This window comes from Trichechus manatus, unplaced genomic scaffold, assembly GCF_000243295.1.
Source record: "Trichechus manatus latirostris isolate Lorelei unplaced genomic scaffold, TriManLat1.0 scaffold00050, whole genome shotgun sequence".
NCBI lineage: Eukaryota > Metazoa > Chordata > Mammalia > Sirenia > Trichechidae > Trichechus > Trichechus manatus.
Window position 1 is genome coordinate 897,371 of NW_004443986.1, and position 18,014 is coordinate 915,384.

The following is an 18,014-nucleotide window of genomic DNA, read 5'->3' on the forward strand; positions in this document are numbered from 1 at the left end:
TTTGAGACTGAGGCAGCTTGGCTTCTCATGTTCCTTGTCTCTTCAGCTTCTGCTTCCTGATTTCTTGGCCTCTCGGCTCCTCGGGCCTTGTGCCCGCTCTGCCCTGCTGGGGCAAGTGATCCAAAGCTCTGAAGCTCCACCAATAAGTGCCTGGAGGCACCCTACTCTGCCAGTAAACTTCAGCTGGAAGGCACTCAGTTCTCTTGCTCCGTGGGTCGGCAAGCCTAGCTCCACCAGTAAGTGTCTAGAGGCACCCCACTCCGCCAGGAAGCCCCCTGCGCACAGGCACTCAGCTCTGTCACTCCATGGGTTCGCTCCAGTGCTGTCTGGTGCTGGTCACCTGGTTCTGCTGCTTCTGGTCCTCTGCTGCTGCTGGTCCTCTATCCATTCATAGTTTCAAAACCCCTTCCACATTTTAGGTATCTGTTACAGCAGCACCCCACTCCTGGTACCAAATTCTGTCTTAGTCATCTAGTGCTGCTTAACAGAAATACCACAAGTGGATGGTTTTAACAAAGAGAAGTTTATTTTCTCACAGTCCAGTAGGCCACAAGTCCAAATTCAGGGTGTCAGCTCTGGGGGAATGCTTTCTCTGTTGGCTCTGGACAAAGGTCTGTATCATCAATCTTCCCTTGGCCTGGGAGCTTCTCTGCGCAAGAACCTCAGGTCCAAAGGATGCGTTCTGCTCCTGGCACTCCTTTCTTGATGGTATGAGGTTCCCTATGTGTCTCTACTTGCTTCTCTCTTTTATATCGCAAAAGAGATTGGCTTAAAACACTATCTAATCTTGTAGAGCTCATCAGTATAACTACCGCTAACCCATCTTATTACATCATAGTGATATAAATTTACGTCACACAGGGAAATCACATGAGATGATAAAATGGTAGACAATCATACAATACTGGGAATCATGACATAGCCAAGTTGACAGATAATTTGGGGGTACACAATTCAATCCATGACAGCCCCTCAGGACTCTTTTGTTTCATAACATGTCCTCTGGTCCTGTGCTTTTGTGTCAGAACACCTGTGCAAATTCACAGTGGGTGATGGGAGGATTCCTGGGAGCCATCTCTATGCCAGTAGGACTAGCAATAACAACTACACACAAAAATGTCTGTGAGCCACATAGATACATCACATAAAATTAAAACAACATGCAGTGCCAACTCATCTTCCCTTAGCCAGATACCAAAATGCTCACGGCCACTCCAATGCCACCAGTCATGAGGGAAAAGTATGACAGAAGCATAGTTGCAATGGATAAAAAGGTCTTAACTAACTGCAGTTAAAATACCTTATTTTTTCAAAATTAAATAAATAAAGCTGTATAAAAACATTGCTAAGATCCTTTCTAGGGCCCTGAAAGGAGTCCTCATAAGTGAGTAGTACTGAAGTTTAAGCTTTATTAGCTTCATCTACATCTGCTTCTTATTATATGCCCTTATTATGGTATAATACTAGGCATAACACATAATTTAAAACGTAGCTATCTTAACTTTATAGAATCCTGAATACAGGCACAAACATCACTACACGGTAGAAAATAAAGATTCTACAAAATTAGAAAAATTAAAATATTTGGATTTTGGAAGAAAATGTTATTAATTCAACAAATATCTAACTTTTTTTAAAAAATGATGTACATAATTAAAGTTTACTCTCTTAAACACCAAAATATATATTATTTTAATAGTTTTGGTTATGAACTTTCTCAGATGCATTTTATTCCTAATTTATTTCTTAGCCTTTTCAGAGAATACTGATTAGGTTAAACTTTTCTTGATTATTAATATCAGCCTTTATACAATGATATAATTCAGGTTGTAGATTGCTATATAGACTGAGTGAATTTTTGCAAAAAATTTTTATAACAAAAAAGTGCTATAAAAATGCTATATATCTTTATAGATGTAAACTATATTTTCAATGAAATAAAAACCACCAAGGAAAAGTATTTAATCTACTCATTATGTTCTAGGCAGACTGCTCATTCTCTGTCTCTGAGAAATATTTTTTTGTATACCTAGCCTATAATTTTTTGCCATCTTCACTGACATTGCTGGTTGGTGTATTTTTTCCTGCTTGCATTGCACAGGGAAATGTGAAGCCCAGGTCATAGCATATCACGTTGGCATAACAGGTATACCAGCTGGCCTATAGAAGTAGCATCAAAACCTCTCCCACACTTCATGAGACATGATGAAGTAAACTACTCTTAGCAGCTCTTTTCAGTATATATTTAATTTTATCTTTGAACTCTTTGCACACTATACTTGAAAAGAAGTTCCTACTTGTCTTTGTGTCTGGAAAGAGTCAGGAAAAGAGAGGTTTTTTTTTTTTTTTCTGGTTGTCTTTCAGATGTAATCATTATATGTCAAATGAGAATTCTGTTGATTGGACATTTTTTTTACATACTACCAGAGAATACCACAGCAGAAGCTGGGTGTACAAACTGAAGATGCAAAAACCATAATTATAGTTTGTTATAATGTACCCATTAATAATAATACTTAAATTAAAAATGGTAAAATTCCTGGGCAAATGCTTAATTGAGCTGGATGCTGGGGCACTAGGAATAAACCAGAATATCCCTGGGTAAACCCATTTGTTAAAGTCACAGTAATTATAAGACCCTATGTGATGTGGCCCCTCAGTACCATTATAACACCCTGGCATTCTTGCTGATGATCCCTAAACATGCCAAATATTATCCCATCCTGATGCTTCTATTCTTGCTCTTCCTTCTGCCTTAAATGTTATGCTACAAGATGACCATATGGCTTGCTCCCTCACCTCCTGCATGTCTACACTCAGTGAGTTCCTCCCTGACCACCCTATTTAAAAGGACAACCACAGAACCCCACCACCAATACACACTACCTGTCTACCTTCCCTGTTAACATATTGTATATTTTATTTCTTTATTAGTTTAATATGTACCTTCCTCTACTAAAATATAACGTCATGAAGGCAGAGCGAGTTCCCTGTTTTCTTCCAACTGTATTGGCAGTGTAACAACTGTCTCTGGTATCTGGAAGCCATTAAATAAATATGTGTTCTATCAATTTATATTATTATTGTTGTTTCATAAGGTACTGTTTCACTTTTTATTTTGTTGTTGCATTGTTATTTTATTTGAGTGTGGATTATACTGCCCATTCTTATTTTTTCTAATTAAATTATAGGACTATGTTACTATCTCATCATCCTTAAAGAATTCTGAGATAATCATCTATGAGTTACTAACGTTACTCATTACTAAGCCATTGCCATTTAATTGCCTGGAGCTGATGGGAAAGTTGTGCCAGGCAGCTCGGTGGGCTGGCTTAGACAACAGGAAACTAGAAATATTCAAACGAAATAGTTAGGGTTTGGTTTTGGTTTTATGTATTCAGAACTTGACTTTTATAGAAAAAAAATCAGAATCAGGTAAAAGTAAGTATATATGAGTTGGTCATTTACAACAACCTACTTAGGAGAAAGTATTTTCCTTTTAGAGATTTGGATGAACAATGACCTCTGAACAATGACACATGGGGTCTCTAGTCTAGGTGCTATTGAATCAACTATCATTCCTTCCTCTGTGAGACGAATAGGAAAAAAGTTCAAATTTTCCCAACATCATTAAAGTCATAATGCATTTGTTGATAGATGTAGAAAATGACTGTAAAGTTGTATTACCAAAAAGGAAAATTCTTGTGCAAGGCAGGCAATTCCATAATGCCATTTTTAATTGTGGCAGCAGGTTATATTTTTTGTTCCTTTTATTAAACTGTAGGTTTTTAATATAAAGGCATCAATGGATTTCAAACTCCACCCCTCTGGTGATCAAGGCAGAGATAGAATTATGTTTACACATTTAATTGTGGGGGAGGGGCCTACAGAATTGTCTGCATCATATTTTGTGATTAATCATAAAGATTGACAGAGTGAGTATAGTGCTTCACTTTTACAATAGAACAGTAAAGACTTTTTTCCTGGAAATTTCCAGTAGAGTTGGATTAAGTTTTAACTCATATTTTCTTAGCTCTTTGAATATTTTGTTCAGTTCTCTGACATTACAAGATTCCATAAGAAGAGGTATATGTAATGAACCGTAAGTTCTGACTAAAGAGAGATTCTGTTTAAATAAAGTACGCTATTCTTTTGTTATATAAAATCATTTTTAAGGTAAAGAAAGTAATAAAATCTGTAGAATCTGTTATATATTTTCTAAGTTATGCAGTTATTTTAATGGGAGAACATATTCCAAGGCTTCACTATGGAAATATGTGTAATACTTGGAATGGGTGAATCTGTAGGTTGACTGTTAAATTTTATTTTAAAAATTATATACGGTTTTGCATTTGGTTTAGGTACTTGAAACTAAACAGTTCCATAAAGCAGCTATCGCACAATTTTTTTTATACCTAATTATGCTGAACTATCTGGAAAATAATTTACATACTTTAAAAAGATTATTTTGTAATTTATTTCAACTCAATAAATACTTGTTATTTAGAGATATGAAAATAAACCACATGTACTTTCATGAAGCTTAGAATCAGAAGGGAACAAGTGGTGTTATAAGTATAAAAAAAACTTGATATTAAGTTTTCTTAAGTCACATTTAGTGTGTGCAGTTGGTATAACAGCCAGAGATGTGCATATTTATTTTAATGTTATGACGGGAGAAACCTTATTCTATGAATAATGAAGAGCAATATATATTTTATATTTCATCTTTTCTAACAAATTTGTACCTCCAAATAATTTATTCAGTTATATCACAACAGGCACCATCAGGAAAAAAAGAAAAAAACCTTTTATGACACAGACTCTAATTTCAGATATTGTTAAAAAGAAGAGTCAGGGACAGGGTGAGAGAATAATGGAAACAAACAATCAAACATCCACTTTTGTCTTAAAAACAGTTAAAGATAAAAAGAGAAATTCTCCAGACAGTTTTAATATTTTAATAAATAATTCATACTAGGGTTTAATGTAATTTCAATACATCAAGAAATAAGTCTGCTTAAGAAAAAAAATGAAGGAAGAGAGGGAGATGTATACAAAAAGAGGACATAAATTCATGTGGTAAAGAGGAAAGATGGAAAAAGGAAAATAAAAGAATGAATCACTGCTGGTTCAAGGTGGCAGATGAAATATATCAAAATAAATCTATTTTAGCATTGGTAAACTAAGAAACAAACCAGAAATGGTAATGAAACTAAAGTGTATAAATCTCCCGGGGTATTAGATTACAGAGACCTTACAGAATAATTTACAATTTGATACATTGAAAGAGAACCACTGAGAAAGGACAATCTGCCAGGAGATTCATGATCAGGGATAGCTACAAACCGGGATGGGACAAGTCAGAGCAGGGAACAGGTCAGCCAAGGGATTGTAGGGTTACAATACAGCCTGGCCAGGGTGCTTTCTAAGGAGAGCTTACTGTGGCATTTGCCTCTAGGATAACAACAGAGAAACAGTTGTCTAAATGAAGTGAGAGTCTACCACTAGGGACTCAGTACGGTCATTGTTATTAGAGAGAAACACAGCATTCTCATAATGATAAAAATGAAGCTAGAAATACAATGTAATTTCATTCAAACTCATTGTTATTTAACGGAATATACTGGGGAGAGTAAATGTTACTAAATTTTGAGATAATAATTTGAAGGTTATAATAAAATAGTGGATCTATTATAAGAATCAGCAAATAGATCAATGATGCAAAGCGAAGGGCAACAATACTCTGACAAACGTCTCATTTAATCAAATAGTGAAGTACCTCAAATCAGTAAAATCTAAAAGCAAATGTAAAAGCACAAAAGAAGATATACAAGAATATTTCAATAATCTTAACTTAGGGAAAAAGTTTCTTTAAACTTATATAAAATGAGAAATCTTTCAGCATAGAATTGGCAGACAAGGCCATAAGAAAATTTAAAATGTTTATATGGACTATATATACATATATATATATATATATATATATATTTAAACTGAAAACACAAAGGACAAACTGGAAGAAAACATCCTCAATATGTGCAAAATGACAAGGTTAATATTTATGCGAAATGATCTTAAAATAAATGTGGAAAAACAAATCAAAAGGAAATTGGCTAAATAAGACAGCACATAGTTTACATAAGATACAAAAGTTTAGTATACATAAGAAAAGATGCATGTCTGGAACATCTCTTGTTTTTTCCTTATATGATTGTGAGTATTCAAATTGAATACAGTTTTGGTAGGTCAATGAAGCAAAGTAACCCACTGTATTGACCCAAACAACAGGATAGCGCCTGACAAAAGCTATAGTAAAGAGATACTTTTTCTCTGGAATCTGAATCATTAGCAGGATGACACAAAGATCAAAATAAGTTGTTGATTCATCCATGTGTGGCAACCAGCAATGAGGGTAGTGCAAAAGACTGATAGTTGCCTAAGAATTGAGTTATTTTTTGTAAATTTATTTGGGAAGTTATTCCAATTGTAGCGGCTTTTCCAAATGTGCATATCAGCATGGCCTACAGTGGCTGTTACATGGCCATTAATCTATTAAACCTGTACGTAATCACCTGGGAAGCTTTTAAGAAATTCAAGTGTCTGGGCCCAAACCTCAGACATGTGGATCCTAGCTACACTGGGCCCTGTCTCAGTTCATGTCTGTGACTGCATAGAGATTTCACAATTCCCCATTTTTAAGTTTTCGTTTTGTTTTTTTAAAGTAGTTTACCAATGCCTCTCTTTGATATATCAGCACTAGCTGGAAGTGGACTGCTGTGATAGTATACTCACATTTGACAGTAGTTCTAGGATAGGAGAGAATGACATTTTACTAGTGGGCAGTATTTCAAGCAATAGTTTGTTGTCTACTGCTTCTGAACAGAGACATGTTCAAGGTTGAGGAAACCCCCCGAACTCAACAGTAGTGACTAAAATGTTTCAAACTACAAAGAACTTGGAAGAGACAAGAATGGAGAATTAATTAAAAAAAAAAAAAAAAAGGAAGAAATTATGTGAGTGAATTTCTCAGAATGGATCCATAGTGGAGACCTTAAAAAGTCCCAAATTGAATGTCAGTCAGCATTCGTTCTCAATTGCTGGCAGTCAGAGTTCAATAGGATTGTGTCCTTTTCAACAGGAAAGGTGACTACTAACTCCAGAGTGCTCCTTGTCGTCAGATTTACCAATTAGTGAATTCCAATATGTTACTATACCTTTAGTAGATCAGCCAACTACTTAGGGGCAGCCTAACTTCAATGGATCTTTTTCAAAGTGGAACTGCAATCATTGTCCTCACTTCACTAGACATTTGTTTTCCTTCCCATTATGCCTTTGAAAATGCCTAAGCAATGGATTTACTGAATAGTATAAACAGTATTATAGTATCACACACATTGCTGTTTCCTTTCAAGGATTCCTTTCATAGAGAAGGAAGAAAAGCAGTGGGCGAATGCCCTGGCGTTTAAAGGCCTTTTCATATATTTTATCGGGAAGAAGCAGTTGGTCAAACAGAACATTGAAGTGACTACTGAAGACTCAGTCACTGAAACAGGGAAAGCACATAAAAGATACATACAGTATATTCTATGAATCACATGGTGCTGTTTTACCTATGTCAGAACACCCATGCTGGGGTGATAAGATTTAAAATTGCATTTAATACTCATTTTTAAACATATTGCTTCCCATTGCCTTAATTTTGAGCTACTATGGTTTAGAGGTTTTATCACCAAAAAACAAACAACAAACAAAAAAAAAAAATCAAAAACAGTTGCTGTCAAGTCAGTTCCAACTCATAGTGATCCTATAGGCAGAGTAGAACTGCCCTTTGGGATTTCCAGGGAGTGGCTGGTAGATTCGAACTGCCCACCTTTTTGTCAGCAGCTGAGCTCTTAACCACTGTGCCACCAGGGCTCCTTTCTGGCTGCCAACCAAAAGGTGGGCAGTTGGAATCCGCCAGCCGCTCCTTGGAAACCCTATGGGGCAGTTCTACGCTGTCCTGTAGGGTGCTCTGAGCTGGAATGGACTCAGTGGCAACAGGTGGTTTATCACCAAAGAAGGGAAGAATACTGCCAAATAAGACAATTAATTTTCATTGGATTAGAAGCTGTGACTGTCACCTGGACATTCTGAGCCTTTTCAGACCACAAGGCAAATGGGTAAAAAGGAAGATAAGTCATTTATTGTTTAATTGACTATGATTACTAAAGAGAAATGGGTATATAATGGGATTTGGGAGTGCTAATAGCTGTTAATCAAAAGGTCAGCAGTTCTAATCCATCAGCTGCTCACTGGAAATCCTACTACTCTGTCTTATAGGGTTGCTATGAGTCAGAATCAACTCACAATGGTTTTGTTTCTGTAATAGGATCTCTATGCATATCATTAGTTTAGTCAGTGTTAACAGTTTTATGTGTCAACATGGCTAGTCTATAGTATCTAATTATTTAATCAAACACTAATCTAGGTATTGCTGTAAATGGATTTTACACGTCATTAACATCCACAGCCTGCTGACTTTAACTAAAGGAGATTGCCCTTGGTAGTATGAGTGGGCCTCATTCAATCAATTGAAGGCAAAAACAGATTTTCCAGAGAAGAAATTCTGCCTTGACACTGCACCACAGCTCCTCCATAGTGTCCAGTCTGTCAGCCTGTCCTACAGATTTCAGACTTGCTAGACCCCACAATCGTATGGGCCAATTCTTTAAAATAAATTTCAAGCAATTTCTCTCTCTCTTATATATACATATACATGCACATATATGTATACAACACTGGTTCTGTTTCTCTGGAGAACCCTAATATAGTCAGTATGGGCTAAATTACTTATAGTAACAAACAAACCAAAATGTTAGTGGCCCAACTTTACAGGCGCATTTTTATCGCTGGTTGTATGTGGAATCATGGTGGAGAAGTACTTCTCTCCCTTTCTTCACTCTGTGATCAGTGAAAATGAACGAGCCAATATCTGGAATATTGCTGGTCACTGTGGCAAAGGAAAAGAAAGTATAACATTTCCTTTTGCTTACAGTTTATTGTAGAGAAATTCTTAAGACCTGTCTTAAAACCTTAGGTGAAAGGAAGTGTAATAAATCAAGGGCCTGGGAGATTTGGAAATATTTGAAAGTAGCACTATCATGTGCCCCATGCCCATCAGTAAAGGTATAAAAGAGACTAATTCAGCCCTATACAAACAAGACTACCAAAGTCTCAGAGCTATTAGGTAAAAAGATACAGGTCACTTCACTGGGTAAACATTTCTGACCAGATGACATAAGTTCCAGCTACAACTTTCAACCAGTTGCAATACTAGGGTTATGTATTTTATAAGCATTTCATTCTTTATTATTAAAAATACCATTGATTAGATTCATATTTATAGTTAAATTTGTAATCTTATCCTTACATTTCTGTAATTGAAACCCAATAGAGAAAGAGATAGAAGAGAAAATAATTAATTCCTAGAGATGGTCTAGAGAACCAGAACTGGAAGTTGGATACAGTAACTGTAGGAGACTTTGGGTTGTCTATCTTTTCGGAGCACGTGAGTGCATTTTTAGTTATATGTTTAGTAGTAGCGTGTTTCGTAGTAGCGATACGTTAAGTGCTAAGGTCTTCTCTTGTATGTTCAGAAAAGAAGGGATATTAGACAGCTCAATGGATGGACTGTGGTGGACACCAGTTGTTTTTTCCCACCAATAATTCATTCGTTCATGTTCAGGTTACAGTATCTTCATTTGTCTTTGAGGAAATAAACCATTTGATACAGTCTTGTCTGTCAAGATGCCCATGTCAAAATAGGCAAGGGTGTGGCATGGGTACAAGATACACCAATACATATGCCTCTTCCTAGGATTTCAATCTTGGGTAGAGAAATGTGAACACTAACAGCAACAGGGGTCATTTCTCAACAACCGCTGCCAGGAGACTTCATTCTTTAGTTCCTGTTTCCTCACACTGTCCTCTCTACTGCTTTTTTCTGAAAAAAAATAGTTCTTCATTTTTTTTCTTAAATCTATGAACAATCTCATATTTTCCCAGTAAAGTTCATTTTGGGTAATTAGTATCCATTTCTGTTGCTTGTAGAAAAGTAAATCTAATTGAGACCGTGTTGAACTTCATAACTGATCGGAGACATGCAAATAAAAATGACAAGGATATAATTTCACCTACCACATTGGGACAGAAATAAAAATTACTGAAGGTAGCCAGGTTAAAGGAGGCTCTGAGGAAATGAACATCTGTATATTGCTGCTGGAAGTATAATTTAATGTAAACTTGTATAGCAATATGGCCAGAACCTGACCATATTAAAAATGAAAATGTCCTCAACCAAGTAATTTTACCTATGGCAACATATTCTATAATAATATTTTAATATGCTTTAAAAATACATAGATATATTGAGAGAGAAATAGTTATAGATATTAATTTATCATTTTTGGTAGTGATTTTATGCTACAAGCAATCTAAATGGCCATCAGTAATGGGATAGCTAACAATATATGGGCGATTTTGCAACTCTTAAAAATAATGATGATTTGATATATAGCGAAATCATAAACATTCACCATATTGTTGAGTAAAACAAGTTTCAGATCAATATAAAACTATACTTCCAGTTACATCTAAAAAAAAAAAAAACTCTTTATATCTATCCAACATGTATTTGTGTGCTTGTCTGTGTGTGTAAGAATACATTAAAACATTGACCGTTGCCATTGAGTCGATTCCGACTCAGTGACCCTGTAGGACAGATTAGAACTGCCCACTAGGATTTCCAAGGAGTGGCTGGTGGATTCGAGCTGCCGATCTTTTGGTCAGCAGCCCATCTCTTTAACTACCACTCTGCATTAGGTTATATATTTGTAGAACTAAGTCCTGGGAGGCTACACACAAAAAACTGGCAATGAAAATCTCTGTGCAGTGATAGTGCTTGTAAGTGGGGCCTTTTATTGTTTTTCTAAAAAATATACCTTGTATTGTGGAACTTTTACAAATGCATATATTACTTTCGTTTTTAAAATATACTAAAATAGAAAAGAGGATAATATGGGGCCTAAAAATGAAATTGTGAAAGCAAACATTTAGTGCATTGTTAAAAGGCAGTAGAAAAAACGAAATGAGAAAAGAGTGCTAAAGTTTATCTGATTGTGGTATATTTACAGTCACAAAGTGGCCACATTGTCATTAATTTTTAATATTAACTCAAATAATATTGATAATACTTAAGACTTATTGGGTATATACTATGCATTAAGCTTCATAGGGGTCATCTCAATTTAATTTCACAGCCACCCTATGAAGCAGGTATTATTTACCTCATTTTACAGATAAGAAAATGAAGGCAAAAAAAGTTATACAGCTTGTAATTAGCAGAGCCAAGAGGCATTCCATTTAACCATGAAATAAAGGTAAATCCTGCATTTACTTGGTTTTGGGAGGACCTCCATGGATCTTGGAATGACTAACCTTTTGAATACACAATTACCTAATGCTACAGAAAAGAGCTACTTCCTCTTGAAGCCAGAGACTATCAAACAGCAAGAAAAAGAGACATCCTGACTGAGTTACTGAGTTAATGTCAAAACTCTACTCTTGCTTGGCTTTATTTAGGTTCAGACTTCCTGCATATGGCTCACCTAGCTAATTATCTGACTAGGATGCTCTAAATTAGGATTCTCTAGACTCTGGAACTTGACTAACAACAGAGGCTTGGCTCCCAGGAGCAGTGACATGAAGTATATTCTTGTGGTGAACCTACCTTCTAAAGCAAGAGTAGGTAAGTGACCTACTTTATGAGAGTTCCACAGGTTGTTCAGCATTTGGAAACAGGTTCTTGAGAGATGGTAGCGGAGCGGAAGGAAGTGATGGGTGAAAATATGGGAGGCTCTGCTAATTAACCGCATTTTATTTACATTTATTTAACATAGGGCACAATGATGTAAATTTTGAATTTTCTAAAGGATAAAGTCAATTTGAATACCTGGTTCCTAGTTTCTGAGAATGACCTAGAAGATGTATTTTAATTATAGTAACTTTTTTTTTTTTTTAAGAAGCTTGTAGAAAGCTAATAGAGCTTCTCATCACCTCACTTGGCCTAATGTTTACTCTCATATTGGTCGAGAGACAAGGGGACAGTGGAAAAAGATTACGATTAGTTAACTAGGCCAAAATAATGATTCATTTCCATGCATATTTGACTTATTTCAACATATACAATTTATGTTGAAAAGATTTTATTTCACTACATTTACCTATTAGCAATTAAGTATGTTTTAACAGAATGATATTCATTGAATTTTTCAGACACTAAATGAAAAGATCATTTTAGGATTTCTACTCTTTGTTAACTAGCTTTACACTGTAGCAGTTCTATATTCTATATTTAGCAACTAAAAGAAACAAGAGTAGTTCTTCAAACAGATGTTTGACAAGTTTAATCACGAGGCTATTGGGTGTGTATTATTATTATCTCCTTCGCAATGTTTAGAAGGTAGGAAAATCTGCTTGAAACGGGTTATTAGCTATTCTGAAAAACAGTATCTGCATTGGATTCTCATATGTAGTTGTTGTTCAATTTTTTTTTTTCATACTGATCTGGCTGCTGTATTTAAATTACATTATTTCTAGGTATATAAGATTGCTTATTTAAATAGCAATTATATTACACTTAGACTTACCCTGGCATTGGTCCATTTGCAGCAAGACTGTATACCTGACGAGGATTTAGTAGATACTGGAATTTTCTGTATATTCTATAAATGTGAAAATAGGGAAGGGAAAGAAAAAGGAAATTTGGTGACACTGAATGCATTGTAAATAAATAAAATTGCTTAAAGTTACAAAAATAAATACATTTGATGAATTTTTGTATTAATAATAGTAGAATTATAATAGTTTAACAGAAACTTATGGTTCTTCAAAAAAGGGGGTTTAGTAGTCATTATAAGGACAATATAGCTGACAAATTAGAAATAATGATGTTTGTATTCTAAATATGCACATGTATTTAGAATATCCTCTATTCCTCTTTTGAATATTATTTAGCTACCAGGTTTTAAATAAAGATTAAAAATACATCAGTATAAAATTGTTTAAATATCTCCTCTTAATAGATTATTGTAAAGAAGTTTATAGATTATTGAGACAATCTAATAGAGAAAATTTAATGTCTATCCCATTAAAAAAAAGAGATTGAGTACTTTGTATGTGCATGTGAGCAAAGAATGTGGCCTTATCAGGCTAATTATTTCACATAAACAATCATCTTTATCAGTCAGCTCACAAAATTGCTAGAATTTGTCAATGGGAGTATATTAAACAATTTTTTTTCTGAAATAAATCAATTTTTGTATAACAAATGAAACAAATATTTCAAGTATATACATATACACTTGACTGGAATGCTTGGCAAAATATTAAAAGTGAAGGAAATATTTAGTTTTTTTCAGTAAGTTTTTATAGATGTGAAAATATTACTATATATTTTACACATACAGTATTATTATATTTACTGATAGAAACTTTAAAATTACATTACATGCAAAACCTGTAATAACGTTCACATTCTAGATTTTTATTAATTATGTTACCTTTTCCCCAGCGCCTGAATTAAGTGGACTATCCTGTGCCTTCTGAGAAATGTCTATTAAACCCGTCTATTCCAGCTCTACTGCCTTAGTTCATGCCTTCAGGTTCTCTTACCAGCTCTATAAAATTCTTGCCTATCCAGCCTTTTTCTGTACTCTGTTGAGATACCATCCAGATTACATCCATGATTAAAAGTTCTGGCTAGTTTCAAGTTATTTATAATATAAATCCAAACACCTTCACAATATGGCAAAAGCTTTACTCTTCTCTTTCTCCTCCTTTACCTTAAACTTTAACCTCAGTGAACTCCTCTTGCTTACCTGAAGAAATTAGGTCTCATTTTGGAGCCCTGGTGGCAGACTGGTTATGAACTTGGCTGTTAACCAAAAGGTCAGCAGTTGGAATATACCAGCCGTTTCTTGGAATCCTATGGGGCAGTTCTACTCTGTCCCATAGGGTCGCTATGAGTCAGAATCAACTTGATGGCAATGGGTTTGGTTTGTTTGTTTTTTGGCACATCTATGTCTTTCTCCTTTCTTCACCTGGCAAGTATTTACTTATATGAGAACCGACCCCAATGCTACTTTTTCTCCAAAGACTTCCTAGTCCTCAGAGAGAGTTATTTCTTCCTTTGAATATCCACAGCATTTACCATGTTGTATTCCAGTGTATCTGTTTACATTCCTGCCTTCCTGTATGATTATGCCTTCTATCTTTATCCCCAGTACCTAACAGAGTCTGGATTTGCCTGGTGATTGCTTCTGAATGAATTGTATGTGAACACTTTCACAACTGGTACCTGGCATGGGAAACTTTACATGAATATATAATTCTGTGACCTTTTGCTAATTATCTAACATATCCAACTCAAGAAAGGCCAAAATATTTTTAAAAGAACCCTGAATGGAATACCATTGTTTGCCAAATGCGCTTCTTACGCCTACAGAAAAATTTATGCTTGCATTCATAATAGATCTTCTTTAAAACATAATTGCGTTTCATTTAATTTGAACTTGTACCTGTCAGTATATGAAGGACAAAATCTAAGTGGGTATGTATATAGAGGCATTCAAATATGCACCCCCCCCAAATAAGTTTAATTTTCTTACGACTTTAGTGTATCTACATATATTTTTAAAGGAGCCCTGGTGGTGCAACCATTGAGAACTCAGCTGCTAACCTAAAGGTTGATTGTTTAAAAACACAGGAGAAAGTTCCACAGGAGAAAGACCTGGCAATTTGTGTCCAGAAAGATGACAGCCAAGAAAACCCTATGGGGCAGTTCCACTCTGTCATTTGGGGTCACTATGAGTCAGAATCGACGCCATGGCACCCAACAATAACAATACCTATGTTTTTAAAAATTTCAGAAAATTATTTATATGTACTTTAGAATAGGAAAGGCAGATATTTGATTAATGATCATTCCACATGATTAATGTTATCTCTCTTCGAGGGGAATTTTTCTTTCCTATGAAATATATTTTTTACCTTTTTTCTCTTAAGACTTCATTTGTCTCCAATTTACAACATAAATTTAAGTCTATCAAGTTCTTTTTGAAGAGTTTTATTTTTGTCAAGAAACCTACAATTATGCAGCTAAAGACTGAATAATGAAGGAAAAATAATTTTAGCATTACTATTTTATATCTCTATGAATGAGTAACTATTCTCTTTAATAAGTATTGTGAATATTTTTCATTATGAAGCTGCTATTTTTTTAAAAGTAACTTCTATCATCTTTGCTGTTTTTGTTGTCAGCTGCCACCAAGTCAGCCTCAAGTGATGGGGACCCCATGCACAACAGTATCAGGCCACTATGATCCACAGGGTTTTCACTGGCTAATTTTTTTGGAAGTAGGTGGCCAGGCCTTTCTTCTTAGTCTGGAAGCTCTGCTGAAACCTGTTTAGCATCATAGCAACACACAAGTCTACAATGATAGATGAGTGGTCTGTCGTCTTTATAGTGGTCAAAATTTAACTATATGTTGAGAAACGGAAAAAAAGAAAAGAAAATCTTATTCTTTTTTAGAAGAAATAATATTTTGTTGATTGAAAAATGAAGAACAGGAAAGTTAAAAGGTAGGAAAGAAATTATTTTTAAAAAATTCCACTATTTATGGAAAATTTTCTGCTTCATTATTTGGTGAACCATAAAGAGCATTTCTGTTCACTGTTAGTGTTTGTGTAAGTGCTTTTATCCATTTGCTTATTTTTCTATTGGGTTTCATAAAGACTTCTAGAAAGCACTGAGGCAGGTACGACTGCTTTTTTTGTTTATGATTCTCCTTCATAGCAGGACATAAGATTTACTGTTCAAGGAGTGATTTTCCATTTTTTCTTAAATATTATGATTTAATCATTACCTCATTACAAAAGCAAAATTCTGTGTTGTAGGCCTGACTACTGAGACACCCTATAATGTAGGTTATTATTTTTCAGATTAGAGATACTATACTTATCCAGAAAATATGGTATCATGTTCTCCAAAATGTACATGCAGAAATAACTATATTTTGTCTAGAAGGTAGATATAAATTCTGTTTTCCAGTACTGAGTTATGATTTACATGAATTCACCTTGTTGACAATTGTGAGAACCAATTTTCATTGATCAGTATTTATGGAGCAATGTGGTATGGTATGCACAGCTCTTTGTTAAGGGCTGGGGTGATACACAGTATAGAGGGAATTCAGACACCTGAGCAATGTAATAAGGATATTTATAAAAACATCATTATTGTATTAAAATTTCATGTATAGAAACAAGGAGAGATCATATCAATACATTACATATAGATGTTAGTGTCATTTATTTCATAATAAAATTAGTAAACAGTGAGAATTAAAGTTTTTACATCAGCATTTTTGTTAATCTTTTTATACATGTATGACAGAAAATAAATATTATCATTAACTACATACCGTTCTCCTTGCTTCCCGCCACTTTTGGGGTTCACAAAAACTAAAAGTGGATGAGTGCCAGGAACAGGAGTGATCTAGAAGAAAAGTTGGTTTTTTGGACAAATTATTATGTACATTATATATGAAGAGGATCCTTTGTTATTTCTAAGTCATAACAGTTAACAAATTCAAGCATCTGACTGTTTCTTTATATACTAGTAACTCAATTAAACACTGCGCTTTGACTATGTTTGATTACCTCTACCCACAGTAGTACTCCCTCTGCAAAGAGAGAGAGGGCTTAGCTAGGTCTAGGGCAGAGGGAAAAGTTATTCAGGAAGAGAGAATAATGTTTGTCATAGCAATGGGATGAAAATAAAAGGTACGATTTGTAGGACAGTGAAAACCAGTCAGAATAAAGCAGAATATAGAGGAGAAAAAAGATTAGAAGTAATGAAACTGATCAAATCATAGAGAGCCCTACTTTTATAGAGAACTCCTAATTCAGAGCTTTGGCACATGTGTCTTCCCAATCATTTGTGAACTATAAACTTAGTAAGAAAGTTTGAGGCCTCTTTCTGCTTAAGAACCCCTCACCTCACAATCTGTCCTCAATGCTTTCTTCCCCTGCCTGGAGAGTAGAGGTGGCAGTTACTCAAGCCTATTAACAGGAGTCCATTACAGGCATACCTTGGAGATATTGCGGGTTTGGTTGTAGACGAATTTTTTGGTTTCTCAGTGCATGTAAAAGTTATGTTTATACTACACTATAGTCTATTAGGAAACCCTGGTGGCGTAGTGGTTAAGAGCTACGTCTGTCCACCAAAAGGTCAGCAGTTCGAATCCACCAGGAGCTCCTTGGAACCTCTATGGAGTTCTACTCTGTCCTATAGGGTCGCTATGGGTTGGAATCGACTCCACGGCAAAGGGTTTGGTTTTTTTTTTTTTTTGTAGTCTATTAAGTGTGCATAGCATTATATCTTAAAAAACATTGTACATACCTTAATTAAAAAATATTTTATTGCTAAAAAATGCTAACCATCATCTGAGCCTTCAGCAAGTGTTAATCTCTGTTGGTGGGGGGTCTTTCCTTGATGTTGATGGCTGCTGACTGATCAGGGTGATGGTTTCCAAAGGTTGGGGTGGCTGTGGTAATTTCTTAAAATATGATGACAATGAAGTTTGCCACTTCAGTGGACTCTTCCTTTCACGAACAATTTCTCTGTAGCATGTGATGCTGTTTGATAGCATTTTACCCATAGTAGACCTTCTTTCAAAATTTGAGTCAATCCTCTCAAAGCATGCCACTACTTTATCACCTAAGGTTATGTAATGTTCTAAATCCTTTGTTGTCGTTTCAACAATGTTCACAGCATCTTCATCAAAAGCAAATTCCATCTCAAGAAATCACTTTCTTTGCTCATTCATAAAAAGCAACTCCTCATCCATTAAAGTTTTATCATGAGATTGCAGCAATTCAGGAACATCTTCAGGCTCTACTCCTAATTCTAG

General features: G+C 35.0%; 1 protein-coding gene across 6 annotated transcripts in view; it reads right to left on the minus strand.

Annotated features, from left to right (window-relative positions):
• DGKB (diacylglycerol kinase beta) overlaps nt 1–18,014 on the minus strand; it is a 782,610-nt gene that overhangs the window by 447,000 nt on the left and 317,596 nt on the right. For all 6 annotated transcript variants that reach the window (XM_004377415.2, XM_004377414.2, XM_023732276.1 and 3 more), the window contains 2 exons: nt 16,524–16,597; nt 12,690–12,764 (listed from right to left, as the gene is read on the minus strand). In XM_004377415.2, coding sequence (XP_004377472.1) covers nt 12,690–12,764; nt 16,524–16,597 — 149 coding nt within the window. The remainder of the gene's footprint in view (nt 1–12,689; nt 12,765–16,523; nt 16,598–18,014) is intronic.